The sequence below is a fragment of the Rhodamnia argentea genome, chromosome 4, assembly GCF_020921035.1.
Source record: "Rhodamnia argentea isolate NSW1041297 chromosome 4, ASM2092103v1, whole genome shotgun sequence".
NCBI lineage: Eukaryota > Viridiplantae > Streptophyta > Magnoliopsida > Myrtales > Myrtaceae > Rhodamnia > Rhodamnia argentea.
The window spans coordinates 9550353-9566127 of NC_063153.1; the positions used below are offsets into that span (position 1 = coordinate 9550353).

Genomic DNA, 15775 nt, shown 5'->3' on the forward strand with positions numbered 1-15775 from the left:
AGATCTTTTTTTTTTTTTTGGTCGAATTTTACCAGATCTGGAAATGTGATTAGGAAACACGAGTCTCGGTAAAAATATACATTGAAAATGCAGATATATTTCTACGTTTATATGTTTAATTTGAAACCATAGATCGACCGATAAAATATTTGGAGAATTGTTTTTCTAGAGATGGTAAATGTGATTTTTTAATTTTGATTTTTTCTCTTACTTACCTTCAGAAAAGATACGTTCGAATCTTAAAAAGAAAACAAAGGATGTTGACGTAAAGTAAAATGAAAGTGAGAAACATAATGTGTCAAGGTATCTTCGACGACCTCCTCAGACAGATATTTTCTCGTGAACTTTCCAAGATGAACGTCCGCAAAATGTAGCTATGCACAGTTCAGAAAAAGTTAAAAAAAAATCGTAAATTTTTATTACAGTTATGTCAATTGAATAGTCAACTTTTCAATTGTGCCAGAAAAAAAATATTGTCGTAAGAAAGATCTTCATTTCATATCAAAGAGAAATACATCATTTCAAAATAAAAATGAAAATCCTACAAAGTAAGTAAATCTGAAAAGTGAATCAATTTGATCCATCCTATAGAAACTTCCTCGTTCTTTAAGGAGGGATATGTCATTGCATCCAAACACAGCCGACGATCGATTCTTGAATCTTTCATCATCATCGGGAATGAGCACACATCAAGAAATCGCTCTTCGGTAACTACGATTTTGTCAAAAGGCGATGCGCACCTAAGTTCGATGTCTCTAACACCATCATTGACCGTACAGAGACAAGAACAACACAAATAGGTTGAGAAAGTTCAGAAAACACTTTGTACATTGCAAATATATATCTATATCGGGATAGAAAAACACTCAAATCTGCTCTAACTCTAGATTACGAGAAAATAACTGCAAAAAGAAATACGTTAATCATAAAATCACTTTCAAATAAGCCGATTGACTGAACAAAAGCTTTGAGAATTTGCAAAACACTCGACAACCTAGAGCAAGCATCTGAAGCCGAAGTGAGCGAATACGAAGAGCGGATTCTTCTGACGCACTTGTGCTTCGATCTTCGTAGAGCTTAGGTATCAATCACTCGTCCACGAAATTAACGAAGAAATTTATTTTCAAAAAAAAAAAAAAAAGAAGGATTGAGAGATCTGAACAAATATAGAGAAGAGGGAGAGGGGAGGAGGGAGGGGGAGAGGGTCCTCCCTCTCTCTCTCCCTGGGAACGCTTTTGCTAGAAAAAGAAGGGAGGCGGCGAAAGAAAGGGAGAGAAATCTTAGGGGAGAAAAGGTATGCCCTTATGAAAAATTGTGCCAATCGAATCTTAAAAAAAAAAATTTAAGCTTTTTTGACGATTTACCAATATAGTTTATCATATTAATTTTAATTAAAAATCGCTAACATGGAGACTAGCTATACTATGTGACATGTTTGACACTAGCCTAGATAATTTTATTTTTTTTATATTATTGGTTTTCTTCTTTTTTTTCTTTTTTTTTCTTTCCTTTTTCTTTCTCGACTATCGGCTGGCAAAGTCGCCAATCACAAAAGAAGTCTAAATGAGGGCCTCTATGCCCAAATACAAGAGAGGGTTATGATGATTGCGTGCTGCCCGACAAGGGCTGCGATGCTCTCGCCTAATCTTGGCTAGGGCCATGATGCCTTTGCTAGCCACAAGCAAAGGTCTCGAACCACTCACCTAGATCTTGGTTGGTGAGGGTGCACCCTTGCCCGTGGCCAGAAATGGTCAAGCAACAACCTTGTCAGCCTAGAAGTGTAAAAAGAAAAATTAAAACATAGAAAAGAAAAGTAAAATACTAAAAAAATGTATGCGTCAATGCCGATTGTGATACATGGGATAACTAACATTCATGTTAGTGATTTCATACCAAAATTAGCTGAATGAAATACATTAGCAAATTGTCAAAATATTTAAGACTAAATTCCTATAATTAAAGGGTGTAAAACTAATTGGCACAAATTTAATTGATATAAATTTTTTTTTTGGGTTAAAAGGGATTGTAGGCTGTACTTGGCCCATTGCAACAGGGCACACGTGCAAAATTACAAATTTCCTAGTACGCAGGCGTAAAATCATTCATTCAAGCTCCGTTTATTTTGCTAAAAATACCACTCATATTGCTTACAAATTTTAACAAACGAAAAATATTTTTATTATCCATGAAAATATTTTGACAAAAATTAATTTCGATGATAAAAATATTTTTATTAACTAATTATTCAAATAATACAAGTGACCATTCATAGAAAAATATTTTTCAAATCGTTTAACTTTCGCAGAACAAGATGTCCTTACCTTATATGTCCAATTCTCAAATTACTTTACATGAAATGCAAAATAAATTAAAACTCAATTTATTTTAAAAAAATGAATTATATGAAACATATTTTTCCTACAAATAACTGTCAATATCACATAAAACAATTAGCTCAAAAAACTATTTTACGTCTAAATATTTTCATGGTCATTCATTTTAATAAAAAATAGAAGCGAATATTTTTTTTAAAAAATAATTTTCAAATTATCCATTTTTCTCGATACGACACGCATAGTAAAGGGGAAGTACATAATTTATCGAGTCAAATTTCAGTTGTAACTCAACTTTATGCGGCTCTAGCTCAATTAGTTCCTTTTCATAATCTCGTTTTGCTAAACTCACTGTCTAGGTATAACACTGAACTAAGGTCATATGTCCGGGAAGAGAACTTTGTGTTTCAGCGTGTCTGCAGAACCGTCATGTTGTCGATCCGGCGAGCGATTAGTGTCGGGGATCCGTAGCAAAAAAATTCTTGTACGACCACAATCCCACATCACAATTCAGGACTCATCTATTTTCACATCGATCAAACTCTTGAGCAAAGGCCGTCGTGCCTTTACCACTGGAACGTGAAAACAAGCACATCAACGCTTTCCGCTCCCTTTTGTGAATCCTCCAAAGACAGGAAGCATCGCAGGCTGGACTTTTGCCAAGCTTCTTACCCCCTAAAGATGATTGGAATGTCTAATCTAAAATGGGCAAAAAAGGAACCAGAGAGAGAGAGAGAGGGCACAGATCTTCAACCACTTCCTCTGTATAAACCAGATATATAATGGTTATAGCTTCTGATTGGCGTAATTCTTCTCATAACGACCCGTCCGCATTGGAGCCGCTGCTTCCTCCTCTCCTCCCCGCCGTGGTGTTCTTCAGTATCTGCACATTCACAATTTCGGATATCACGAAACTCGCAATGAAGACTTCCTTTTAAGCCTCTGGGTATGCAATGAATCACATACCGTGTGTGCTTAACCTAAACTTTCCAGACAAACATGCCACTTCCGATCAACAACACACAAGCCTCCCAGAATTTCACGCATGTGCCCTGTTTGAGGTACTGAGATTTCACACGAAACGGCGAGTCCTAGCTAACGACTGGTCAACATAACTTTGCATATGCCAATGTTTAAACTTTCAAGGCAGCCAAAACAGGCATCAAAACAAAATATCAGCAGCCAGGAATGGGGTCCCGACTTAAGCCCCATCAAGAGCATCCCATACCCCACTAGTGACCAAACGGCAGCCTACTCAATCTATACCAGGGAACGATCTGTACCATCTCTACTCATCTTGGTGGGGCGACGCCCCTGCCAAAATTAATCATACTTCATTATTGCATGATGTACACGCTTTCATCCAGCCACCCATCACCATACCACATCAACTTAGGAGAACTCGAACTCCCTCTAAAGATCAGATCGCCAGAAATCACCGGAGCCGGTAAAAAGAACTTCTGGTGTTGTGAAGAAGAAGATCAGACAAAGGAGATGAAGACTAACAGATAATGTCATGGTTGTAAATTTGACTTTTTCTGCTCCTCCTATCATTCTATCAACTACCACCCATTTCTGTTGAGTAATCAACCCCACTCTATACTAATCTATTGTCTTTGATTCCTCAAGCTTGATGACTCAATTTCACCTACTTCTCCGCAAACTAGTGGATAATTACTGTTCATTCTTATAGTGATGGCTTCCATCCTCTTTTTTCCCCCCTTAGATACCTTGATTCAGTAATACGATTGAATTGAATATCAGCATAAGAACTTAAATTAAGTGTCATTTAAGAAAGGTAATCAACTAAGCAAATCTACAAGATTGTGATATATCACTTATGATATTACACCCATGACCCACCTCTCCTTTATTTACGAATTCTCCACTCTCCTCAGCATATCAATCACAAGACCAGATTTAGGAATCAAACAAGACCCTTCAACACGATAATAATATAGATCATGGGTAAAATTCGTAATACGGTAGCTCTTAAAAAAATCACTTTTTTTTTTTAAATCTCCCTTCCAATGCACGTTGCACATGGCTAGAGTACTTGGAACAGATGAAGGAAGCATGATGGTGATTATTCTAAAGATCGAAAACGATGTCGATCAAATCGAATCGCGATGGTGATGTGCGTGTGGGGATTCGGACATTCCAACTTACATGTCTGAGCATCTGATTCTCGTTCTGCAACGTGGACAGCTTCTCCTCCAGCTCCGAGTTCTTCTTCTCCAGGTCCTTCACTCTCAACTCCAAGTCGCTTAGGTACGCCTTCTTCCTCTCCCGTGCTTGCTGCGCCGATACTCTGTTCCTCAACAACCTGGGGGGGTGGGGAAGGTGATGTTACGACATTCGACCCCGTTAATCACCCCGTATTCACCAAAATGCCATAGAGGCCGACGGAAATTCTTACCTCTTTAGCCTCTTGTTCTCCTTGTCAGCTGGACTCCTCCCCCGCTTCCTTTGACTTTGACCCGCGGGCCGAGCCCGGTCTGGACCGGCCACCGAACCGGATTCTCGACCGGCCGCGGACGTCCCCGCCGGTTCCCCTCCCATCTCCGGCACTCTTCTGATCTCCTCATCACTCTCCATGCCTGATTCGCACAAATAAGGAATAGAACATCGATTAGATAAAATTCCAAATCGATCCTCACAGCGATCCCAAACCGCGATTTGTTCAACTCCCACGCTCGCATCGAGAAACTGCAGGATTTCTACAGGCGAAGGAAACTCTGCATTTCTCGACGCGAGGCTCTGGGGGAAAAAAGGGAAAGCAGAAGAAACTTGTTAGTAAGATCAAAAGGGCTTCCGTCTCTCGAATGTGTGGTCATTACAGCGATTCGAAAGTAAATAGCGGGAGTTTCACGTGAGTAGCAGTCGCGTGAGATTCTGAGTTTGACCTTCTTTCACTTCGATTTGAAGAGCTGAGCTCGAAGATCTCTCGCTGCTCGAAGGAAGCGAGCTCGCAGCTAGGGAGCTCGTCGTCTGCTCTTGCATATCTTCTTCTTCTTCTGTCCACTGCGAATTCTCACAGAGCGAGAGCGAGCGAGCGAGAGAGAAATATTAATTTTTTTTCTTCTTTTTGGTGATTATTCAAATGGATGACGAGGGAGGGTATAAATGTTACAGCGAGTAAACCAGAACTATCGAATTATAAGATCCACCAGGGCAGTTGGATCGCCCTTCTGATCGAACGGTGCTGGAGCTGGCGTCGTGGATGGATACCGGCCATGAGGGGCTTGTTGAATCAAAGGACGAAGCGGAGGAATCGTGGGCGAACGTGGACCCTCGATCGGGAGGCAGATCGGACGGTGCAGATGAAGTGAGGAGGAGAGATATTGGATTCGGACATTGGAGAGGGGTAGTGTTCTTCCAATTCCGGAAATGGGAGGCTCCTGAATTCACATGCTATGTATGGAGATACAATTGTACTTACAATGGTGTAATAAGGTAGGAGATGTAACCGAGTGTGGCCGAGTCATGATGCTCGGGCTCGATTTGACTTAAAAGATTCCGATACTCTGTTAAACTCGATGGACTTTGTAAGTCTCGAGTTTGATTTTGGAACGAAGAACTCGGGCTTAATTTGACAATTAAAAAGAGGGATTTCAATTCGATTACAGATTAAGCTCGAGATCGAACTTGAATTACAAAATTCTAAAAATAATTCGAATTATCTCGCGTACATTTTTTCACATAGAGAGGAATGAATTACTGTGATTAAAAGATATAGTAAAAAACTAATATCGCGAGCTATCTTGGTGTGTGAGTTTTTTAGGGTCGGATTAATCGGGGATAAGTACACCATGAGTGCCATAACTTGTGTATGGCGTTCACTTGACCGCCATAACTTTCAAAACGTTTACTTAAGTGCCATAACTTTCAAAAATCATTCACTTGAGTGTCACGTCGGAACAAAATCGTTTACTTAAGTGCTACAACAACTTTTTCGGCTTGCCACGTGCGCTTCCGCGCGTGCCACGTCAACTTTTCGGTTGCTAGTCGGCTTTTTCGGCGTCCACGTCAACATGGCACTCGAGTAAACGATTTTTGAAAGTTTGACATTTAAGTGAACGTTTTGAAAGTTATGACACTCAAGTGAACGCCGTACAAAAGTTAAGGCATTTTTACTATACTTTTCCCATTTAATCGTATTCGATTATTTGAATCTTGTTTGAATTTGGAAATTGAGCTCGGTGGAATTTGAAGGGCTCATGACACGGTGCTCGAGAAAAACACGAATTGCTTGGCTTGTTAGTTATTACATTTTTTTTATCGACCAGAAAAAGAAAATTTGTTACGTTTTTTTCGAACATCTCCTTCTATCTTTTTCTTTTTGTATGTCGTTATGCGAAAAAGAGAAAATCATCACAATAATTAATAGCAACCAAATAATGTCACCGTCCACAAAAGGCGGCTAAGATAGGAAGGATATTAATGAAATGCTTAAACATTCCGAATTCCAACTTGTATTGGCTTTTAACAAGTTGGAATAGCAATGAAGGCCTCAATACATCTCGTGGGTGTATGTGGCACCTCTTTCTCCCAACTTTCCAATTTCAAATCCGTGAATGCCAAACCCTCGGGCCTCGTCTCGTATAATTGAGGAAATAAGTACAATTTCTTCTGAGCTGATAGCATACGCTTTAAATTTTTCATCGCGATTTGTATTTTAGCCAATTTTGTTTCGAAAGACGAGCTCGATACGATTAACAATATCTACGAATCGATTGATGGGCGGTGGTTGCGAGCGATAAAACTTTCGTGTACGTTCATAACTCTTGCCGTGGTTTTCAGGGCTTTATCCGGTTGTAGATTTTGGACAAAATTGCCCCCCACTCTAGCTGCCGGAAAAGGCCAACCGATGCAGAAAACTTTCGTGTACATTCATAACTCTTGCCCTGGTCTGATCTCCCCCCATTTTTTTCCCACTTTGTTGTTGTGTCAAGGACTGCAGTTTTCGTGTGCTCATATAGTTAGCAAATGATGTATGATAAAATCAATATGCTTTGAGGAAAGAAGACACTTTAGATTATATATTTAAAAGTATAGAAGGAAATTCACCTCCTAGGGTGGTCCACAGCTATGGGATCACCAGCCGATCTTTATTCCCCAAACTTTTTCAAAGCCCCTCTTAATCCGAATGGTCCCTTTCTCCTATATGTAGTCCTAGGTATAAATGTGAAAACATTGCCTTAGTATGTCAAAGGGATAGGCATCCCTATCCCCACCATACTTTCATCTCCGAATTCGCATCTGGTCATAGGTAGACGTAAAATCGAGTCGAGATAAAATAGAATAGCCATGTTACCTCAATCCAATCGAACATACGACCGGCGAGGCGCTCAGCTTGAGCTCGAGCTCGATACGATTTTTCTTATGCACTTGAGCTCGCGATACGAATTGGTTAGGATAAGTACTTTAGTCTGAGCTCAAACTTCATATCGAACCCAAGTGTTGTTGAAAGCTTGTTCCTGAGACTTTTATTCTATACTCGAGCTACTCATCTGGCCGATGTGCTTCTTCATCCATGGACAACAGGGGGATGTTCTTTCTTCTTGTTCACAAAAGGCATGAACTCTCACATTGATTCCAGACAACATGTCGCTGCCAAATAAACCGGTATTAACAGACAGAATGCAAGTTACAACTCCTATGCAGTAACATGAAACCACCAAGCCAAAAGAATTTTATGTTCTTCTGTAGAAGATTTTCGCTAAATTCTGCGACTACGATGACGACGACGATTGCTCGCACTGTTATTAGCCGAGTATGCTTGTTTAGCTGAAGAAACATTGATGAAAGAAGAGGCGTTCTCGAATGGAAAGAAATGAGGAGAGGCATTCAATCTTTATCTTGACGTTTCAGGGATCAGTTGTCTTTCGCATCTTCAGCTTTTTAACGAGGTACTGCTTGCTGAGGACGCCCGAGAGGCCGCGGGCGCGCGCGCTCTGAGAAGGGTCGGCACTCGAAGACGACAGGCTCCGCAGGCACGTCGCCGGAGGCGCGGTGTCGTTCAGCCCGGAACTGAAGTCCACACCCGCGAAGATGGCTTTGGCGCTCTGGCACGGCCTGAGCTCTTTGAGGTCGCTCTTGTTGTTCTTGGCGCCTTCATGGAACTGATCCGACAAGAGGGTGTCGTCCCAGACCAGCCCCGATGAGCCCTGCCTCCTGAACGACTTGGCCGACCTCTGCAAAGTGGCCATGACTCGAGCTTCTGCGGTCGTGCTTGTTCGAAAATAACGAGCAAGTTGCGGGTGGACTTCGGTTCCTATGTTGGACCAGCGTGTGCAAGCAGATATAAATAGACACGAGAGAGATTGGAGAAATTGGAAGGAAGAAAAAGATTGGAAAGAGGTCATGAGATGGCATCTGGGTGGGGCAAACTCATATTAGATTTGTGTTGCTTGGCCTTAACAAATTAGAGTTTGATCCGGCATGTATCTCATTTTTTGTCCTGGTTGGTTGTCTGAACATCAACACAGAAAACATCCCTGTCAAGATGCTGAACTTTTGTAGTTTTGCTGGGCAGTATCTTACACGTAACATGTTTCTTCTCTGAACCATCTCTTATCGATACTCGGCCACCCGGCCGATTCCCGTACAAAGAAAGCAGGACAAGCTCGAGGTCTTCGCTCGCTCAGGAAATGGAAATCACAAGAGCTGAAGATCTCAGTGCCAACAAAAAGTTGCATGTTCGAATTTTTCCAGTGTTCCAAGCCCCAATAGGCCATGAATTGCCTCAAAATGGCCCAGATATCAACTTCAGCTCTTCTGTTCCCGCCATGAAAGAAATTGCGATAGTTTAGCTCAGCAAGTCTGGCCAAAAGAAAACGTGAACAAACTAGAAAAACCGAAAGGAAAGACAACATGTTGCAGCCAGAGAAACATCATGAAGCATGAGATTTACTGCATCAAGTGTTATTATATCACTATGATATCATCAACAGCGCTGCACATACGGCTAAACGTTCACCAATTCACAGAACGAAAAGAACAATTGATACAGCTTTGCGCAACCATTTTCAAGAAACAGTTTCGGCCACCGATCTTTGGTAAGGAAGTCGTTGTTTCGGAACTCCATCTTCAGTACGCTTGTCTTCAAACCATTTCACGATTCTCTTCCGACGTAGGCTGGTCACTTGCACAATGCTGCTGATCATTGCATTCTGCATCCATTATTTCCCTTGTTTAGTATTGCGTCAAAAAGTTTCTACATTGGAATTGAAATTCTGAAATAATTAAAGTTGCTGCATAATACCAATTAACTACAAAGGAGAAGAATAACATCTGTTGACGTTAAAAATAAATGAACATCAAAACTGATAACTGAGATTTGAAGCTCCATGAACAACTAAGATCCCCCATATGGAGTGATAAAAAGAAGTTAATAAATAGTCTGACTGCTTTTAATTTACTCCCAAGGGTATAAAGAAAAAAAGGAGCGATTCTGCATCTCTCACGCAAATATACGGCGAACTGACTCCCGCGCCTTTCACGACAATTTAGACTCCCAACAAAAGAAATTGGATTTAATGGCTCTTGATACAGTGTAAGGGAATCGCGTGAAAACAGAATGCAATGGACAAGGAATTCAATGGAATTGAAAGAGGAATGAAATAGAATAAGCACTGCAATGTTTATGTTTGATTTTGACACAAAAACACTGTGATAATCCAAAAGGCTTAATGTCAAATATCAAATATGTCCTTAAAAAGAACCAAGGGAGACACAAAAAAAGAAGCAGTACACTTGCTCATAAAAATGTCATTTGAATTACTGTGTAGTGCACTAATCAACATTAATACACCTAACAAGTTGGCCTAAATGATGGTCTACCCTTTCCGATATCCAATAGATCTTGGGTTCAAAATCCTAGTATTCCCAACTCATCTTGCCAATACGTAAAAAACAAACGAAAGGCAAGAAACAAAGTATTACTGAAAAGGTAGAAGACATGATAAGATACATAATGGTGAGTTGCCACTAAACAAAATCTGCGAATTGTTAATGTGCAACTTTGTCTTACAGTTGGGCGCTTTGTTCTTCTGTAAACTCTTTCCAGAGTATCAACTTGCACTTTTTTCAATCTCTTCTGCGCTGACCACCTTTGTTGCATCACATGAAGAGGCGCCTTCTCGGTGGGTTTGGGTTCAGGGTCCGCAGCATCTGCTATTATCTCATTAGGAGCAATGTCAATCGGTGCAGTTTCAGCTTCAAGGACTGTTCCCACTTGTGCAGGTTCATCAGGCAACGTAGCACTCATTAATAAAAGATTTGGAGGCGGATCTCGCAGCAGTTCAAGAACAATAGATCGATCAAGACACAGCTCAGCAGCAAGACTTTTAATCTGCACGAGAAAAACCACATGAAGGATGAAATTTTATCACAACCAATCATGTAAAAGGAAGGTCAAAGTCCCAGTCAGAACACAATTTCAAACATCCTTTTCTATACTCTTCTTATATGTGCGATTAATAACATAATGCTACAGCTGTTATTCATATATCTGAGTGAATACACAGTCCAGTATTTCACAAACTATGACATAGGCCAAAATATATAGTTAATCAATTATGTGAAGACCATGAGTTACAGAAAATGCTTACTCTAGTTTTCCGGCGACCAGCTTTCAGAGCAACAGCCAATCTTCTAAGTTGCCATCTTTTTAGTTCAACTGGGCTCTCAACATCATCGTCGTCATCACTGCCATCTTCTGCTTCAGCATGATCATCAACTCCTGAGTTCTCCGCACGGCCTGCAAACATCTCCAGGTCATCACCACCTAGGGCCTCCTCCAACTCACGCTCCAGCCTAGCAAGGTCTTCTTCACTTATATCGTCGTCGTCGTCATTTAATGTTAGTCCATCATTTTTTAGATCTTCTTCGAGCTGATTGAATAGCACTTCAAACGCATCCTCATCCAAATCATCCTCTTCCTCATCATTACTTTTAGGCAAAATCTGCTGCAAAGAATTAAAAAAGATGATTAATTATCTCACATCTCCTAGACCAATAATTTAGTAATTAACAGAGATATCGATCATTTCCCTGCCCACATCATTACTTATCCGTTGAAAATGAATCCAAAAGATCCACATCCAAGCTGGAAGAAAGAAATCGACTTTCCATGTGCAAACAATTCACCGAGCGAAGATTGTCATAGATTCTCCATTTCAAAGAAAATCCGCATATCTGGTTCTTATTGCAGCACATTACAGCACTCCTCCTCGGCTATAAAGAACTTTACTCAAATTTGAAGACAACAGTCCAAACACTGCAACAATCACCACCAAGCCTAATCAAACAAAAGAGCAAGCTCCTCGAAGCTCGCTATCAGGGTTCAATCACAACAGAGACGAAACTTGAAGGAAACAACACAACACAACTCAGCACAACACGACACAGCACGAAATGAATCGAACAGCTTCAGAGAAACAACGAGCTCAAATTCGACGCCTTTGACAATTCAGCTCGTCTGCAGCTCTTCATGTACTACGAACGGAAAAATAGAGCTCACCTTGTTCCTGCCCCTCTTCTTATTCGCGACCGGAGCGTCGTCCTTGCGACGACGAGCGGAAACGAGCGCGGAGGAGGAGCGAGACGGACAGGTCCTGGGAAGAGAAAACTTCAGGGTCGCGGGTTCATTATCAGTGCAACGAAAGAGGCACTTTCTGGGTACCGAAGAGTGGAGTTGAGCAGAGAATGAAGCGTTAATGGATGGAGCGAAAGCCATGGGTTTGGCCTCTCTCCCTCCAGAGGTTTTCCGCCACCGTGGACAGAGGTTTCAGAGAGAGGAAGGGGGAACGGAGCCATTGTTGAAGAAATGGGATCGCTGGACTGAAAGTCTTTGGGGGCCCAAATTTTGTTTTCAGACCTTGGCCCATGAACGTCGTTTCAACCTCGTTAACAACTTTGTTACGAGTTTTCATTGTTTTATCACTTATATTTAACTAATACATTAGATTTTAGAAAAAAAAAATTAATAATAGATTATGCAAAAACGCCAGAGGAAATCGTTACCGTCAATCAGCCGGCCTTGGTCGGGTCAAGTTAATAGAGTTTCCGCACCCACGTTAAGCCCCTATGATAGTTCCCTTTTTTTTTCGTTATTTTTAATTTATCTTAAATAGTACTTAATGATTATGGTAAAAAAAATTAACTAATGAACTCTAAAGCCAGCCTGAGGAAATCGGAAATCTTGATCGCCCTTTGTGTATTGAATACAACCAGTTTGTGGATAAAAACGAGATCAATGCTGTTTTTTGGGGAGGTGGGCGAGTAGATCAAACCCATCAAACAAGTGGGTCAAGTCGAAATATAATCCAACCCATATTAACCCGTTTTTAACACATTTTCATGCAATACAAATGTACTGGCCCGTATCAATTCGACTCATATTGACCCATTTTGCTAAAACGTTTACATATTTTAATTCAACCTAGCAAAACTCATATTAAGACCGAGGTAATAGCACGGAATAAGTGAGCACGAAAATGAGTGAGGGCGAGCACATAGTGGGTTGAGTCTAACTTTGTAAAACTCGTTTACAATATATTTATGATCTGTTTAACACTCGTATTATATTTAAAAATCTATTTATGACTTATTTGCTGAATATAACTAACTCATGTAAGAACAAAACTCATTATATATAGATTAAAAAAATGAGTCATCACTCATTAAGGGTTAAGAACCAAACACATATATAACTATCGACGAGCTAGTATCACGTTCCGGCAAAATCCTCGATCGAGGATGGACCGCGACACTAGTGACCAATCATGCGATGATACATTCAACAAACAAACCCATGGTCGGCCAAGAGGATCAATTTGGATCAATTTGGATCAATCTGACTCAACCGATCGAACGATGTTCAAACAATGCTCGGTTGACATACGATCGTTCGGCTAATCAACTCGTGGATGATACAAAGTTTTTCATGTCCAAATTAAAGAGGAGAGAGGGAAAGGAGGGTTCATTCGATATAGAGAAGTGGCACCGGAGGGAGAAAATGCAAAATTGACAAGGAAAACGGCGTTTTTTGGGGAAAAAGTTGAGCCAAACCACCTATGGCTGTTTGCAGTGGATTCGTCTCGAAAAATTACGTGAAATAAAAAAAAATTCGTCTCAAACGGACGCCCGAGCGATGAGATATGCTCTTCCAAAGTTTTGCCATTTCTTTACTCGTTTCCACTCTTTCATTGCGGTTTTTAACTCTTTTGCTGCGGTTTCCCGAAAATCCTATTACTGCAGTTTCCAACATATTCTCGCGGCTATATTACATTATATCACAACATTATTTATTAATTATATATCTTAATAAATATTTACATTAATTATTGCTAATAATGTTATAAATATAAACTTCACAAGAAAAAAAATTATAAATAAAATAAATATTCTAAGTATCAATAATTAAAAAATACGAAATTAAAAAAAAAAAAAGAATCGGGCCGGATTGCACCTTGCTCGGCGGGCCCATCGTCGAGCGGGCCTCGCTCGGCAATTAAACCGCCGAGCGCAGCCCAAATCAATAAATATTTATTTTTAAAAAATAATTTTGTAAATATTTGTTTTAAAAAAATTATTTTGGAAAAAAACCCTATGTATGGAGTCGTGACATTTTCTTTTTGATAAACTACAATCATCAACCTTCCTCTTTCTGAAATTTTGTAGGCTCGTTATTCAACTGTTTTAAAATCTTAAACAGTTAAAATAAAAACGTAATTTAATATGTAAATATTATAAGACTCTCGATAAATATAAAAGATAAAAAAAAATCACGATGTCGTTTTCCCCGTCAATTTGTGATTACATAGAAAATTGAAAATTATTATTACTCTAAACAAAATGACAATTGATCAATACTATTATTTTTTTCACTCGAGTCCGGCCTTTTGCTTTGGCTTGATTCAATTCAACTCGCAACATGTCTTTTTTCATAAACCATCTCCATTTCTCCTCCTTTCATAAATATTATAAAATCTTCAATAGAGCGGATCAGAAAAATCACGTAGAAATTATATATTTACTCGATAAATTGAGTTTTATGATGTATTACGATCAAATGGGATTTGTAATTATTTCCAAGTGACCATTTTTACCAAATAAAACTAATTATATTTTTTTAAGAATAATGGAATACAAATAAGGTCCCTAAAATCTAAGGGTCTCGCATGGCAACAATTCGTTCCCAAAAACAGATTATGGTTATAATGATTTTTTTTTATTATGGTTATAATGAGTTTTTAGAGAATCAGAATGTGTTTGATAATCGTATTGTGATTGTGTTCATGAATAGAAACACGTTTGATAACTGTACAAAATTTATGTTCCCAAAAATACTTTCTCTTCCCAATTTTTTTAGTTTTTCTTCTTGCGGACAAAGTTCGGGCATCAAGAACACAATCTCTGTTGTTTAGAAGTTCACATCGTCATATCACTCACGCAACTTTCACTACACCCATTTCAAATCTGATCGGAATCGGTCGAATTGCACAATTCCCCCTTTTAGATATGCGGATAACGAGTCCGGAAATCAACAACCGCGTATATTCATGTCGGTTTTTAAACCGTAGCCTCCATAATTTAGAGAGAGAATGACTAAATTGCATTGATCAATGAAGTGAAAAAAAAAGAAACGGAGAGAGTCAATGACATTGAACCAGTGAACTGCGAAAAGGAGAAATTGAATCTTTGTATGATGCAAGTTTAACAAGAAAAACCACGTATGCATATTCACATTTACATCGTCTCCTCGCTGAAGCTCGCCATCTCGTCGCCCAATTAGGGCGGCCCTAGTCGAGATCATCGAGGGGATGCTCGCGTCGTCCGATTAGGGTGACCCCGGTCGAGTTCGCCGAGGGGAAAGTTTGCGTCGCTCGATTAGGGCAGCCCTAGTCGAGATTAGCGAATGCGAGTCTCACCTTAGGCCAAGAGGGTGGTTGCCCTCGCCGATCCGGCGAGAGCCGCCCTATTTTGGCTTAGGCGACGAGACGGTGAATCCGGCTCAAGCGAGAAGATGAGGACATATCTCGGTCAAGCGAAACTTACCGCAGTCGTTCAATGGGAACAACGGATGACGGCGGTAGAGGCGATGGGTCATAAGAGCGGCGGATGAAGCAGTGAATTGAGTCGCGAACGAGAGTCTCAAGAGTGTCATGGCAGAGTATCCTTCTGAGAGGTCAAAAGCAAAATAACGAAAGACCTTCTGAGAGGTCAAGCAAAGTAACGAAAGAAAGGAGGAAAGAAAAGGTTTTTGTGTTTTGCAAAAGTGATTATTTTTGTCAAAACCAACTTTTTTGTGGTTTTGCAAAAATGGTCATTTTTTCTTCAAAATTGATTCTGCTTCTAGAATCATAATCAAAATTATATGTGTTATCAAACATGATTCTCATTTTTTTTGTTTTTGGGAACAGAATCACAAAAAC

General features: G+C 39.9%; 3 protein-coding genes across 4 annotated transcripts; all 3 read right to left on the minus strand.

Moving 5' to 3' along the window:
• Positions 1–2818: 2818 nt before the first annotated feature.
• LOC115753726 (transcription factor HY5) lies at positions 2819–5717 on the minus strand. The gene is made up of 4 exons (XM_030692489.2): positions 5240–5717; positions 4753–4933; positions 4503–4659; positions 2819–3216 (listed from the first exon to the last, which is right to left on the minus strand). Exons 1-4 carry the CDS (start codon positions 5334–5336, stop codon positions 3148–3150), a joined length of 504 nt encoding a protein of 167 aa, XP_030548349.1. The 5' UTR covers positions 5337–5717; the 3' UTR covers positions 2819–3147.
• Positions 5718–8019: 2302 nt separating this feature from the next.
• Positions 8020–9097, minus strand: LOC115753728. The gene has a single exon (XM_030692494.2). The coding sequence runs from the start codon at positions 8699–8701 to the stop codon at positions 8204–8206; it is 498 nt and encodes a 165-aa protein (XP_030548354.1). The 5' UTR covers positions 8702–9097; the 3' UTR covers positions 8020–8203.
• A 147-nt stretch (positions 9098–9244) lies between these two features.
• Positions 9245–12124, minus strand: LOC115753724 (protein OVEREXPRESSOR OF CATIONIC PEROXIDASE 3). 2 transcript variants are annotated; one of them, XM_030692487.2, is made up of 4 exons: positions 11860–12124; positions 10949–11302; positions 10369–10689; positions 9245–9508 (listed from the first exon to the last, which is right to left on the minus strand). In XM_030692487.2, exons 1-4 carry the CDS (start codon positions 12073–12075, stop codon positions 9365–9367), a joined length of 1035 nt encoding a protein of 344 aa, XP_030548347.1. In that variant the 5' UTR covers positions 12076–12124; the 3' UTR covers positions 9245–9364. The 2 variants fall into 2 exon arrangements, with proteins under 2 accessions (XP_030548347.1, XP_030548346.1); XM_030692486.2 differs by having other exon boundaries at positions 10949–11305.
• Positions 12125–15775: the final 3651 nt, after the last annotated feature.

Excerpts from the sequence above, each read along its gene's own strand:
- LOC115753724 (XM_030692486.2), bottom strand. The coding sequence starts at position 12,075 with ATGGCTTTCGCTCCATCCATTAACGCTTCATTCTCTGCTCAACTCCAC. Across the intron at positions 11,306-11,859 it reads AGAAGAGGGGCAGGAACAAG|CAGATTTTGCCTAAAAGTAA; the intron begins GTGAGCTCTATT and ends AATTCTTTGCAG. Across the intron at positions 10,690-10,948 it reads CTGGTCGCCGGAAAACTAGA|ATTAAAAGTCTTGCTGCTGA; the intron begins GTAAGCATTTTC and ends TTTCTCGTGCAG.
- LOC115753726 (XM_030692489.2), bottom strand. The coding sequence starts at position 5,336 with ATGCAAGAGCAGACGACGAGCTCCCTAGCTGCGAGCTCGCTTCCTTCG. Across the intron at positions 4,660-4,752 it reads GAGAACAAGAGGCTAAAGAG|GTTGTTGAGGAACAGAGTAT; the intron begins GTAAGAATTTCC and ends CCACCCCCCCAG. Across the intron at positions 3,217-4,502 it reads AGAATCAGATGCTCAGACAT|ATACTGAAGAACACCACGGC; the intron begins GTAAGTTGGAAT and ends GTGAATGTGCAG.
- LOC115753728 (XM_030692494.2), bottom strand. The coding sequence starts at position 8,701 with ATGACCTCTTTCCAATCTTTTTCTTCCTTCCAATTTCTCCAATCTCTC.